Here is a 13,372-nt window from a genome sequence, read left to right as displayed (position 1 = left end):
CAGCAGCGACAGGAAACATCAAGACAGCATGAAGGAGGAGGTCCCCGTTCAGACTGGGCCCTTGGCACGGCCAAGTGGGAGGACACTGGTGCCTTCAGCACTATCCCAAGCGCAGGTGCTAACTACGACTCTGCCACCATCCCCTGTGCCAGCTCCCTGAGGATGGGCAGCCTGCAGGCTCCATCAGCAGGGGCTGGCTGCGGGAGCCCTTCCCCATGCTGCTCGGGTGCCCCTGGGCACAGCCTGTATCTCCAAAAAGCCGGGAAGCAATAGAGAGTACCAGTGATGGGGAATACACACATTTGGATCCTCCTGCAGCAGGATGGGCTAAGAGAGAAAGAGAGGGCAGGGAGGGGGGTAAGACAGAGAGAACAGAACAAGAGGGGGTTCATCTCAATAGGATATCCGACAGCACAGGGAGGGGAGGAGCCCATGGGCATGTGCAGTCCCAGTAACACCTTCCTGGCACCTCTGCTGGGTGCTGGATGCAGAAGATGGTGGGTGGAAGGGAAGAAGGGAAAGTTTCCTGGGCAGAAAGCAGCTCCCCCTGCGACAGGAGGGGATTGAGGGCTGTGAACATGCGTGCAGGGGCTCACCAGAGGCAGCATGATGCTGCCATGGGGCCAGTGGAGCAGGATGCAGGGTGGCTGTGGGGACATCAGCCCTGCAGACTGGTGGAACCTCAGCCCATCACTGCCTGGAGCCACTGGCAGAGAGCAACCGTGGTACCTACTGTCAATGATGTCCCCAAGGCCCTGGGCATAGAGAAGGTCACGTAGACGTGCCACCTCGTCCTTCAGCTCCCGGATGAGCTTGTTGTTGGGGTCCTCATTGATGACAGCATTGCAGCGGATCTGCTTGGCACGGTCAGCGTACCTAGGGAAGGGCAGGGTCTTGAACAGCAGTGAGAACAGGGGCAAAACCCCAGCTGCTGGGCAAGCAAGAGTGTTGCAGGGCCCCTCCAGCAAGTGATCCTTTGGAGGATCCCAGTGCCGAGACAATCTGCATGTGGCAGTGCCTGCGCCCCAGACAGCCTCCCCTGTTCTTGCTCAGTGCAGGGAGAACAAGGACACTTCTTCCTACCTGAGGGTGCTGAGGGTCTCATCGTAGTTGATGTCAGCAGGACTGAGAGCAGCGACCATGGCAGTTCTGGAGTTGCCTCCTACCCGGTAAGACACACCCATGAGAGAGATGCTGGTCCTTGTGCCCCCTGTCACACTCTGCTTGGCAGCCATGCCCATCACCAGACCACAGCCCCCACCCTGTCCTCACCCAGGTTCTCCCGCAGCAGCCAGGTCAGCACCGAGTCTCGGTATGGGATGAAATCCGTCTTTTTCTTCTTTTTGTTCTGGGGAATGGAGAGCAAAGGGAAGGGCTGTCAAGCTGCCTGCTCTCCTCAAAGGGAAGGTGATAGCTGGTCCCCAGCCATGGGGACCTGGAGGAGGATGGCTCTGCCCAGCCACTGCAACCTTGGGCATCTTTGCCAGGGTCCACAGGTCCTGCCTGTGAAATACCCTGATGTGGAAGGGTTGTTTAAGGCTGGGTACTGAAAGCCCCAGAGTGAGGAGGAAGCTGAAAATTCTGCCAGCCCCCCAGGAGAAGAAAGGCTTGAGTCCAGGCACAGCCTCACTCCCAAACCACCGTGCAACCCACTCCCACCCACTCTCACTGTGCTAAAAACCAACACCCCCTTCCCCACCTGGCCTGGGCACCTACCTTGTTTGGCCCTGAATCCTGCAAAGGAAAAGGAGAGACTGTTTAAGGGAGCTGCTTCTTTCCTTGGCACCCACCACAGATCCCTGGCCCTCAAGTAGAGAGTGGCATGGGTCCCCATGCAGATGGCACCTTCACCACCCCAGCTCGTCCCAGCCACAGAGACAGCTTGGGATGTGTCTGCCCATCCCTTGGAGCTGGGATGTTCCATCCCTCAGAGCCCAGCCCATCCCTGCTGGCCCGAGCCCATTTCCCCCCCGTGCCACTGTTTGTCTGTATTTTGGCTACCTACCATTTCAGCCAGGGCAGAGATGACTTTTCCCAGAGTGGTCAAGGACTTGTTGATGTTTGCTCCTTCCTGGTTAGAAGAGGAAAAGCCCAGATGCTCAGGCCCCATTTTAGAGCCACATTAAAGCCCAGAACAAAAAAGGGAATATCCAGCATGGTGTGGGCAAAGAGCAGCTGGTCTTGCTGGGTAACCAGCACCTCCCAGCTGGGACTCATGGACCCTGGTGAAACTGGCACTAGGCAGCTTCCAAACACAATCCTATCAAGGATTTTGGCAGTGCAATGGGCAAGGAACCAGGCAAGGAAAGGAGATGTTTTGGCTGGGGATGAGGGAGGAGGACATGGTGCCCCCACCAGCAGAAGGGGACCTCAGGTCAGCTCTCACCTTTAGCCTCGTGCCCTTGGCTCCTGTGGAATCAGCTCGTTCACTCCCAGCCAGGTCCACTAAGCTGATTTTGCTGACCTGTGGGCAGAGGAGAGGCTGTCAGCCCTGTGGGCACAGCAAACCTTGCCCAGCATGAAGCCAAAACCTCTTGCAGGATGACACTGCTCTGAGGGCAGCAGTGGGCTCTGCAGGGTCATCCTTGAAGGACTTGGTCAGGAGCTGGGAGAATATCCTTGCAGGCGGGGCTGAAGGACACCAGCTGCTAAATATCCTGTCCAGGGCCCAGTCCCTGGAGGGACCATGAGCCTAGAATGCGCCTGGGACTTATCTCCCTCCTGCTCCAACCCTCCATCAGGCTGCACCACCTCGTCCCAAGTGCTGATGAAAGAACACGAAAGCCCTTTCTGGATCCATGCGGGTTGCCCCGAGTCCTTCAGGCCCTGCTCTCACCTTCTCAGTGGTGATGTCTGTCTCAGCGTCATGCCGCTTCTGCGTGAAGATGATGTTGAACACGGCGTGGGAGCGGCTGCTGGTCTCATTCATGTTGGTAGCAGCCACTGTGCTGCAGGGAGAGTAGGACAGGGAGGTGTGACACTCTGCAAGAGACACTGGAGTGGGTGGGGACGGGGCCAGGGCTCATGCCAGGACAGGGTACATGGTGGGAAGGCAAGTCTGGAGGACAAGGGAGGACTCTGGGAGAAGATGTGCACAAGTTCAGGCCTTTTCCTGCTGTCTCCAGTGCACTTGGAAAGCAGGAAGAAGGTAAGGTGAGAGCAAGAGAGAAGTGGACTGCCACCTCCAGAGCAGCTGGACCGGCAAAGTAAGGAAGTGAAGCGGGACCTTCTAGAAGTGTCTGCAAGCTTTCCAAACCCTGTCCATCTCCTTCTTCTCCAACTCACCGGGCTTTGTTTCCAGAGTCCATAAGGTCCTGGATGTCATTGTAGGAAGTCACAGCCAGCTTGGAAAGGTCCTCAACGTATGGACCCATAAGGGGATGCTCCCTCACCCGCAGGTTCCCCTTGTTCTTGGGGTTCAGGAGGTCCCTCACACGTTCGCAGTAGATCTCCATGTAGCTCACCTAGAGTAGAGGGCACGGGCAGAGCTAGCAGAATGAGCCACCCAGGCACCCCCCAAAGAGGGGTCTGCACACTGGCACAACCTGTGGAGCCAGGTGGGTGTCTGGAAGTGGGCTGGGCAGGCAGAGGGGTGCCTACCTCCACAGAATAGGACATGTTGTCATTCGTGGTGTCGTTGATGCGGGAGAAGAGGTCCTCGCACAGCTGCGGACAGAAGAGCGAGGCTCAGCCCCCTGCAAGCACGATGCTCCTGCCTGGGGTGCCCAGGCCACAGGGATTTCTACCTTTTCACCCCAAAAACCAGCCAATGAGTGCTGGGATGGCTCCTGGGGAGCTGGCAGAGCTTCCCATGCTGATATGGAGAATCAGCATCCCCAGAGCCCCTCTGTGTCCTGCTGGGCCAGCATGCGGCAGCTCTCGGTAAGCAGCTCAGCACTTGGACAACTGTTGCTCATGTACACAGGCCTTGTGTGGCCAGATCACAGTCCGTCCAGTCTTGGACAGTCTGGATGACCCTCCTTGGCCCCCCACTCCACAGTGGAGCCATGCCAGCTCACTGTCAGGGTAGTGCTATATTAGACCTTGGCAAAACCCACCCTCACTCCCACCCTGCTGCCCTCTTTCCTCCCAGCTCTGCTTTTCCTTTGGGCATCCCTCTGGGATGAGGGGACAGGTAGCTCTCCCCAGGCATACCTGTGGGATGATGCCTTGCTGGTCCTTCTCCTGCTTGCCCATCATGGTGTAGGATTTCCCAGCTCCCGTCTGCCCGTAGGCAAAGATGCACACGTTGTAGCCTTCGAAGGCGTGCTGCAGCATCTCCTCGCCAATGTCCCGGTACACTTGCTTCTGGGATGCATAGTTGATGTCTGCAGGCTGCACAGAGGAGGGGGACATGGAGAAATTTGGCAAGGAGGCCCTCCTGCCTCTCCCCAGCCAAGCCCTCTAGGTGAGCTCAGGCATCCCAATGCTTACCGTAGTGTGGGACCAGTAGGAATAGTCAAAGCTGAAGCTTTTTGGTGTCTCTTTGGGCTGTTTTGGGTTCAGGATAGCTAGGGACAAAGAGATGGGAACATGAGGCCACCAGCCACCCGTGGTACCCCTGCCCCACCTCTTCCCCTCGCCATGTGGGAGGGGTGAAGCGTGATGGGGTTCAGTCCAAAAATGGTCCGGGAAGGTGGACTGGGACTCTTCCAGCTCTGCAGATGGGTCCAGAATCCCCAGACCCCAACAGTGAAAGCAGAGGAGGTGGGTACCACGGCTAGCATAGCCCAGGGAACAGGGCAGAGCCTTGCCCAAACATCTTGCTGGACACTGTGAGGGGGACACGACTCCTTCCCTCAGGTTCCTTCCTGCTGTGACACCCGCCCATGGGAGCCCAGCACCAGCACAGGAAGGTCACAGCCTTCCTCTCCCCACAGCTGGGGAAGCATGTCCAAAGCTCCCATGCTGGCACCTGTGGGGTGGGAGCAGCTGCAACCCTGTCAGGGCTGCCCTAGAGCCCCTCTGGCTCCTGCCTCGGCAGGTCCCCAGCCCCAGCAGGGTGATTAATGCCTCGTGTCACACCACCAGCGGAAACAAGAGTCTGCTTTTGTCATCCCCTGATGAAAAGGACGTTGCTATGGAAATTGGAGACTGCATCACTGCTCTTCCTCATGCGATGTTTTTTTCCTCCTGCAGAGCATTTACGATGCTTTTTTTTCTGAAACGACAGATGCATCAGGAGAAACCCAAACCAGCGGGTAATCACGAGATTCAGCCACCAGCCATGTTGGGTGACATTGAGGTGACATTGAGGCCTGTGCAGCACAGTTCCTATGCCCACTGTCCCAGCTGCTCCCTGCCACCACCAAGGATGAGGAAGCCATAAGCCCTGAGCTTTCTCCATCCCAGCCTCCTCTGCCCAGCAGTCAGCCAGGGCTCGAACCCACTCCAGATTCCAGCTGGGCCTTCCCGAGCAGCCCCAGCCATGGTGCAGCTCGCTACTGTGGCGTCTGATGCCCAGATGTGTAGTGTTATGCATATAGATGCTTTCTGCTCTGAATTCCTCCTCCATTGCCACAATGGATATGCCTTCTGCTCCCCTGGAAAGGGTCCACCACTTCTGACCTGAGAACAACCCAGCCCTGCCTGCAACAGCAGCGAGGCAGGCTGGGGAAGGGTGGGAAGTGGGGTCAGGATCCAGCCCTGACCATAAAACCGCAGCATGGTGCTGCTGAGATGCTCCTTACCATGGACAGAAGCCCAGCTCTGGCATCAAAGAGGGGCTGGCACGACTTCCTTGCCTGCCTACCCACTGCAGGCAGCCTGACTCCAATGCTCTGGACACCTGCTGCATTCCAGGCAGACTAACTACCAGGAGAAAGGGCTGGGAAGTAACAACTGGCAATCCTGCAGCAGCAAACAGGGATGTGGAGGTCCCTGGAAAAGCAGGTCTTCGTGGGCAGCATGGGCAGCCATGGTGGCTGCCCATTCCTGATCCCTGCCAACGCCTGGCTCTTGTGCTGAGGGCATTGTGAAGAGAAGCAGGCATAGAGGTCACGCAAGAAGTAGGATGGAGCATCTCTGATGGCTCTTGATGTTCAGCCTGGCAGCTCCACCGTGCCATCCGGTCACCTGTGCTCGGCTCCGCCCTGTCTCCGCCCTGTGGAGGTGACACTGACCACAGCGAACAGGAGATCAAATGAGTGGTGGAGCAGGCGGGATGGAGCTGCACAAGGCTCCTGTTCTGCATCCCAGTGCCAGCCCATGCTGGGCACAGGGCAGAGAAGCAGCCGGGGCTGGCACCAAGCGGCTCCAGGCATCCCAGCTGCAGCTGCCCAGCTGGCATGGGAAACCAGAGACTGGGACACAGGGGAGAAGGGAGCATCCCAAGAGCAGGCATCTCCTGTCCTGAGCTGGAACACTCTTCCCATGGCCCGTCATTCCCATTTATTTGCCTGCAGGCAGATGGATGCTGCTGGTGGAATTCTTCCTTTCCTGTGACTAGGCATATAGGGCTTTTGCAAAGCTGCTGCAAAAGATTCATGCTCTGAGCCCATGGGATTCAAAAGGCAAGGAGGGATGTGGAGGCAAAGACAAGCATAGAGACAAGGGAGCAGGAAGGAGGAAAACTTCTGGAGATGCCCCTCGCCTTGCCCTGAAGAGCCAGCAGCATGGCAGAGTCCAGTGAGTGGGCAGGCACAAAGCAGGAGAAAGCCCAGAACCCACATCAGAGTAAATAATCACCAGATTTTAAAGCCAGCAGAGGCACAGCTCCAGATGGAGAACATGAATGGCCTTGTGGGATCAAAGCCAGGGGTCTCCTCCACACCATCCTGGTGGGAGCCATCAGGAGAGGGGTCGGGGGTGTTGGTGCCCAGAGAGCACGGGACAGCACAGCAACAGAGCAGCAGTGTTGGTGAGCAGGTGGGTGGTTGTGGCAGCTGGAAGTGTGCAGGCAAAAGGACAGCAGAGAAAGGCTGATCCCTTCCCCCCCTGGGCCCCACTGCCTCCCACGGGGCACAATGCTTTAGGCAGAAGAACAACCTGCCCCCGCCCCAGCACATGCAAAGGTCTCCACAAATAACCCTGGGAAGGGGAAAGCTTGCTCTCACTCCCCTCAGACATGTTCATCTTTGGCTTCTCTGCAAGGAGCCAGGGGGATTGAGACAGTCCTGCTCTGCTGGCACTACTGGCATCCTCCTGCCTCCACCAGCCATAGCAGAAGCAGGCTTCTGAGCCCCCACACTTGCTCCCCAGCCCCCTGGCCAAGAGGATTAGCCAGTAGTTTGTCCATTCATGGAGAAAATCCTCACTGTCAGCAAAGGGCTCCTGCCCGCAGCCCTGCTGCCGTCCCTGGTGCAGGCAGAGGCACAGGCTGGAGGCAGGGGCACAGCCAGGGTGTGCAGGATGAGCAGGGGCAGACATCTCTGAACAAACACGGCCACGGTGGAGGTGGGGGATGCCTGATGCTCTTGACTGGGACTGGGGCATGGCAGGTGTGCCCCCCACCCTTCAGAACCAGAATGGGGAACATCTACCCTGCCTATTCCCTGGCCCTGGGTAGGTGGGGAGCTCCTGAATGGCCAGGAGGCTTCCTCAGCATGAGGGCAGAAGCTCTGCACCCCAGGCAGACGGAGAATCCCTGTCCAACCACGAAGGGAGAGCCCCCACTGGATGTCAGAGACCAGCAGATGCTGCCTCACAGACCTCCTATTCCTGCTCCCTAGGCCTGGGGTGACCAGGGGGCCCGGTGGGGTCCCAGAGTCACCCTGCACCCTTGGGTGCCCTCCTCTCCCCACCGCCAGGGTTGTCATAGCAGCCTGCAGGGTGGGGGTGGCTGGCACCGGTGTCTCACCCACCACCAGTGACGCAGGCAGCCCCAGGCGGGCGGGCGGGCAGGCAGGGAGTTATTTTAGACACTGTCCCATCTGGACGCTTCCAGAGCCAAAGAGGAGGGGTTTGACTGCCATTCCCACACTGTACTGCCAGCAGCTGTTATTTAAAGAGGGGCAAAGGCCAGACACGCTCCTGACAGGACAGCCCCAAGCCCCCATGCTACATCCCCCACCCCGAGCACACCATTCCCTTGGCAAATCTTCCACCCAGCCCTGCATCCTGCTGCTGTTGCATCTCCAAGAGCCCCCAAGAAGCAGGGACGGGTCCTGGCACGCTACAGTGAGTGGTACCTGGCCAGGCAGTGCCATCAAAACCCACTTGCTGGCCCATGCACAGCTTCAAGGCCAGGTTGGATGTGGAAGAGCCTGATCTATAGCGGAAGGTTGGAACAAGATCATCTTTAACATCCCTTCCAAACCAAACCATCCCATGATTCTATGATTCCTCCCTCACTGCCTACTGGGGAATACTGCCCCTTTCACTGTCACCAAAATCCAAGGGCTCAGTGCCATGTGGATCCCACCCCTGCCATTTCAACAGCAGGACTGCATTTCTCTGTGAGAAAGCTGATATCCTTCCCACATTTCCTCCAAATGACTCGGGGTGCTACAGGCATCCTCACCAAGGATCCCCACAGGCCAGTGCTTGCTGCTGTGGCCAAGAAGCAGGGACGGGTCCTGGCACGCTACAGTGAGTGGTACCTGGCCAGGCAGTGCCATCAAAACCCACTTGCTGGCCCATGCACAGCTTCAAGGCCAGGTTGGATGTGGAAGAGCCTGATCTATAGCGGAAGGTTGGAACAAGATCATCTTTAACATCCCTTCCAAACCAAACCATCCCATGATTCTATGATTCCTCCCTCACTGCCTACTGGGGAATACTGCCCCTTTCACTGTCACCAAAATCCAAGGGCTCAGTGCCATGTGGATCCCACCCCTGCCATTTCAACAGCAGGACTGCATTTCTCTGTGAGAAAGCTGATATCCTTCCCACATTTCCTCCAAATGACTCGGGGTGCTACAGGCATCCTCACCAAGGATCCCCACAGGCCAGTGCTTGCTGCTGTGGCCACACAGCACGTGCTCCTTCCCAGGCAGCCCCCAAAGCTCCCCTGCCCCTGAGGCACTCACTAGTGGTGCTTCCCGACATCTGGATAATGCATTTTGATTCCCGGCTCATCTCCCGGGAGTTGAAGGGCCGGACGCGCACTGCCACCTTCACTGACGCTCCCGCCATCGCGCTGGCCAGAGGTGGGTCCTGCTAGCAAGGAGCAGTGGCTGTCCTGCAAAAGGGAAGAAAAGGGGGTTAGGAAAGCTTGCATTCCAATCCATGTCTTGCAGCTGTGCAGGGTGAATGGAAAGCCTGTGCAAGGAAACCTCCTGGGAACACTGCTTTGCCTCTGCCTGAAAGATGACATCTTGTTTCATACCTTGATCTGCCCTCATTTTACCTCTCCCTTCTCCGTGTCGTATCTCAGGTCAGGACCCCCAGCTCAGTCCCAGGGACCATCCCTGCCCTTACCCCAGGGCAGCACTGGAGCCTCCATCACCCTGCAGCATCACTTGGTGGCCACCCACAGCAGTGGACAGAGCCTTGTAGGCGCTGTCAGCATCAGCATAAGCCCCAAGGAGCAGCTTTTCCATCCCGGGGCGGCACTGAGCAGGTACCCCCTAATCTGCAAGCAAGCCCACAGACCCCTGCCCATTACCCAGGCCTCCTGCCTCCACTCCAAGCCCAGCAAAGCAGGGACTGGGCAGCAGGATAGAGCGGAGCGGGGAGGAAAGCGCTGGCATTCCATTGAGAAAGGAGGCGGCTGTTGAACACAGTCGCTGGCATGTGCCTCCCTCCCATTCAGCTCCCACAAAGCAGACGTGCAGTATCAGCACCAGCAGCCCTTCCTGGGAAGCCAGTGGCCATTGCACTCAGCTGAAGCTCCCAGTTTACCATCATTTTTCCAGTCCTTTTGCTAAAAAATTATTGATCACAAACCTCACAAGACGAAACAAACTGCTCACCAACATCTCCCAGAGTAGTTGCCCATCCCAGCGCTGGTGCCCAGGTGCTCTGCAGCCCATTCTCACCTTCCCTGAGCTGCAGTTGAGCCTCATGAGTATTGGCCAGAAAATTAGACTGGGATCCTTCCTCTGCACCTTTCGGGATGCTTTTGAACCTGACAAAATCCATTCCTGCCTTCTAACGCCTATCCCTTTTCCTGCCTTTCCCTGCTCCCTGGCTCCCCCATGCTGAGCCTGCTGGTGAAAATGGAGCACAAGGCCCCTCAGAAAATGGGCAGGAACTGCTCCTCTGGCATCCCACCTGCGGGGGTGTCTGTGAATTCCCGAGTGTTTTTCAAGCCTGGGTTTTGCCAGCAGGATACTTGCTCTGGGAGGAAGGAGATCAGGGAGGAATGAGATCGTTAGTGAGCACCGGCACAGCTCTGGTTACATGTGCCATGACCAGAAGGAAGTGGAGCAGTAAGGATGGATCTCGAACATGAGATGTGTTTTCCCATAGTGGAAATGAAAAATTCAGGAGAATTGGTGGAAAAAAGGGGGGGATAGGGAAGAAAAAGCAAATCCACAGAATAGAAAGTATCCCAAGAGAAGGGGATGGCTTTAAAACTACCTGAGGTTTGACAGCTGTGGTTTGATTTCCAAGGGGGTGGGAGGAAACCATAGGCACAGTGGAAAAATTTGCAGCAAGAAAGTGTTACAAGCTTGGCACTGCCTTTCAGAAACCCTTTGCCTATTTTAAAAGTGTGCTGGCATGTCCAACAGCACGCAGAGGACAAAGCTTCTTCTGTTGGAGTTCCCAAACCCTCCTCTTATCTTCCCGCTGCGACGGCTCCGGAGCTCCCACTGTGCTCAGCCAGTGATCACACCCATAAATTCCAGAGTTCAAGCATTTGGTCTCAGGCTTTCTTGAGCTTGGATTATTTTAAGCAGGTGTTTAACACCACCCTTGAGTCCCTAAGCCAGCGAGTGGGCTGCTGCCTGCCAGTGGCTTCTGCCTCCCCACTCACATGGGGGAAAGGAAAAATTAAACAGAAGTGTTTGCCAAGGGGGAATGAAAAAGCTGTTTTTCCCATGAAACGATTGGATATATTCCCATATGGAAGGGCTGCATCTTCACGAGGCCATCAGCTCGAGCTGCTCCACCCTGTGGCACCACTCAAGGACAATGGATTCATCCGCAGGCTAAATCCCATCCACACCTGACTGCCGATGTCAAACATTTCCCTCTCCTCCCAAGGCAAGACAGCTTCCTTCCCCCAGCTCTGCAGCCTCTCCAGGTACCAGGGCTCTGAAGAGGTGGGTCAGGTCCCTGGGCTCCTGCCTCCTGCACAGCCACCAGAACAGCACCCTCATCAGTGAGCCCACCAGCCCCAGGACCGCCTGCTGCCTGCCACGGGCCACCTCAGCCCCTGCCCTTATTCCCTCCCCGCCCTGTGCCATTCCCAGCCACTCCAGCTCTATCCTTTCCCATGAAGAAACTCTGGTTTCTCCTTTGAACCACTTTTCCATGTGCCTCATCCTGCTGTGTACCTTCCATTGATGCTGCTTTCCTTTCTTCGCCTTCTTCTGCCTGGTCAGCCCCACACCCCGTACCCCCACTGTTGCTGGCCATGAGAAACCCCCTCCTCACCAGCAGGACCTTTTCTCTCTCCCTGCCATCCACAGGCCATATCCCAGTGTATTCCCATCCGGCTCTCCTTGCCCAGCAGTGTGAGCTCCTCTCCCAGCCAGTATTCCCTGCTGCAGAGCCCCAGCTCCATTTTCTGCTCCATCCATTTCCTCCAGCTTCCTTGGTTGGCAATGCACTGCTTCCCTCTGCTCCTCTGCAGCTCTCCAGTTCCATCCCTGCCATGGCAGCACAAGGACCCCAGGCAACATTGTGTGCCCTTGGGGACCACCAGCAGACACTGACCCAGCTGCTTTTCACCCTCCTTCCCTTCCTCTGACTCACTTCCCTGGCTCAGCTGCAGGGAGGAATTCAGCCTGCACCCACTTAACACAGGAGCATCGTGAGCCACAGCATCACTGGTCATGGGCACTCAGCATCCTGTAAAGAGAGGGGCCAGGCTGCAGGAGCAGGGCCAGGGGCAGGGCCAGGTAGCCCCCCCAGCCTGTGGGTGGCTTGAGCCCAGCCAGCTCGCCCTGCCTGGGGACAGTGAGAGCAGCCACCACCTGCTTAATCCGCTGCCATCGAGAGAAATTCAATAAGCCGTGACCAGCCTTGGGCTGGGAGCGGGCCAGCACTGGAACCCCGCTCCCTGTTCCCTCCCTGCTGCCTCCCAGGGCTACCCCACACACAAGGGAGGTTGCAGAGAGGAATGGCCAAGGGGGTCCCTGGGGCCAGGGAGCCAGGGTGAACATCTGGACCTGTCCCCCAATTCTGCAGGGCGTCTCTTCCCCCACTTCTCATGCACCCTGCTCGCTCTGCCCATCCCTGTGACACACCGGTCACCCCTAGTGAGGAGCAAAAGGCCTAGAGAGCCATGATTAACTGGATCAGCTAAGATTAATTGGGCAGAGATTAGCTAATGAAACCTCTCTTAAGTCCGAGGGCTACCAGCTGGCAGCATCCCTTGCTGAGAGGTGACCAATGGGACAGGGAGCATTGTCCCCAAGTGCCACCAACAAGCAAGCTCTTCCCCAAAGGATGCTAAGGAGTGTGCTATGCTGCCAGTCCCCCAGCTACAGCAGATGATGAGCTGCCTGCACGCAGGGAAATCCAAGGTGAGTTTCCCTTTGTCTGCACGCATCCAACCCCATGACACCTCAGTGGCGAGGGTGGACGCCCTGTCTAGCTGCACCAGTGTGTTCTCAGCAGCTGCCAGGCTTTGTTGTGGTGAGTCCTTCCCCTGCACCCTTTGTTGGGGCCCCCCAGCTCTGACTGGGACCACGGGACTCTGTCCTGCCTCTAGGGCAGCAGGGAACATGCTGCCGGATGACATGGCACCATCAACGCCTGCCAGCCAAGCTCCTCACCCACCTCCCGCCCCACACAGGACAAGGGACCATGACAGTGCAGTTTTCTCCAGAGCAGCACCTGCAGGCAGGGAAGCAGCTCAGAGGACAGCCCAGGACAAGGGCAAGTGCTCCCCATGCTCAGATGAAATCCAGCCCCTGCTTCCCCAGTGCTGCCACAGGCATGCTGCCCTGTCCCTCCTCACCTCCTGCCCACCCCAGTGCGGGACACAGCTTCAGGGCAGAGTTTGCAGCTGCCTGAGAATTTCCATGCAGATTCAGTTTGCAGGCAGCAAATGTAAGGATGTGGATGAGGGGTTCTGCTCCCCGTCTCTCCTGCAAAGAAACCCCACCTGCCATCCTTGCTCCCTCCATCCTCTCTTCCAGACACTCAAACCCCAAGCAGGGAAAAGCTGCATAGAAAAGGCTGTGAGCGCCAGTGGGTGCCCAGCATTGCTGGGCACAGAGAAGGGTAGCCAGGAAGGGGGCGGACAACAGATTCCCATACAACCCAGGGCTTGAGGGGCTGCAGCTCTTGCCACATGCAGGGAGGCGGAGGGGGG

The 13,372-nt window shown here is 57.3% G+C and overlaps 1 protein-coding gene across 18 annotated transcripts in view; it reads right to left on the bottom strand.

Annotated features, from left to right (window-relative positions):
• KIF1A (kinesin family member 1A) overlaps positions 1-9,121 on the bottom strand; it is a 35,444-nt gene extending 26,323 nt beyond the window's left edge. For 9 of the 18 annotated variants that reach the window (XM_017728759.1, XM_017728760.1, XM_017728762.1 and 6 more), the window contains exons 1-13: positions 8,970-9,121; positions 4,435-4,511; positions 4,156-4,335; positions 3,601-3,666; positions 3,286-3,464; positions 2,837-2,948; positions 2,387-2,464; positions 2,006-2,071; positions 1,717-1,734; positions 1,273-1,348; positions 1,084-1,162; positions 734-876; positions 301-327 (exon numbers count right to left, since the gene is read on the bottom strand). In XM_017728759.1, the coding sequence (XP_017584248.1) occupies positions 301-327; positions 734-876; positions 1,084-1,162; positions 1,273-1,348; positions 1,717-1,734; positions 2,006-2,071; positions 2,387-2,464; positions 2,837-2,948; positions 3,286-3,464; positions 3,601-3,666; positions 4,156-4,335; positions 4,435-4,511; positions 8,970-9,075 (1,207 nt within the window). In that variant the 5' untranslated portion in view covers positions 9,076-9,121. The remainder of the gene's footprint in view (positions 1-300; positions 328-733; positions 877-1,083; positions 1,163-1,272; positions 1,349-1,716; positions 1,735-2,005; positions 2,072-2,386; positions 2,465-2,836; positions 2,949-3,285; positions 3,465-3,600; positions 3,667-4,155; positions 4,336-4,434; positions 4,512-8,969) is intronic. The other 9 variants (XM_017728763.1, XM_017728765.1, XM_017728774.1 and 6 more) reach the window with 1 other exon arrangement.
• Between the last annotated feature and the right edge of the window lie 4,251 nt (positions 9,122-13,372).

The sequence above is a fragment of the Corvus brachyrhynchos genome, unplaced genomic scaffold, assembly GCF_000691975.1.
Source record: "Corvus brachyrhynchos isolate BGI_N302 unplaced genomic scaffold, ASM69197v1 scaffold223, whole genome shotgun sequence".
Taxonomy (NCBI): Eukaryota; Metazoa; Chordata; class Aves; order Passeriformes; family Corvidae; genus Corvus; species Corvus brachyrhynchos.
The sequence above is the reverse complement of the archived record's forward strand: the minus strand, read 5'-3'. Positions and strand labels throughout refer to the sequence as shown.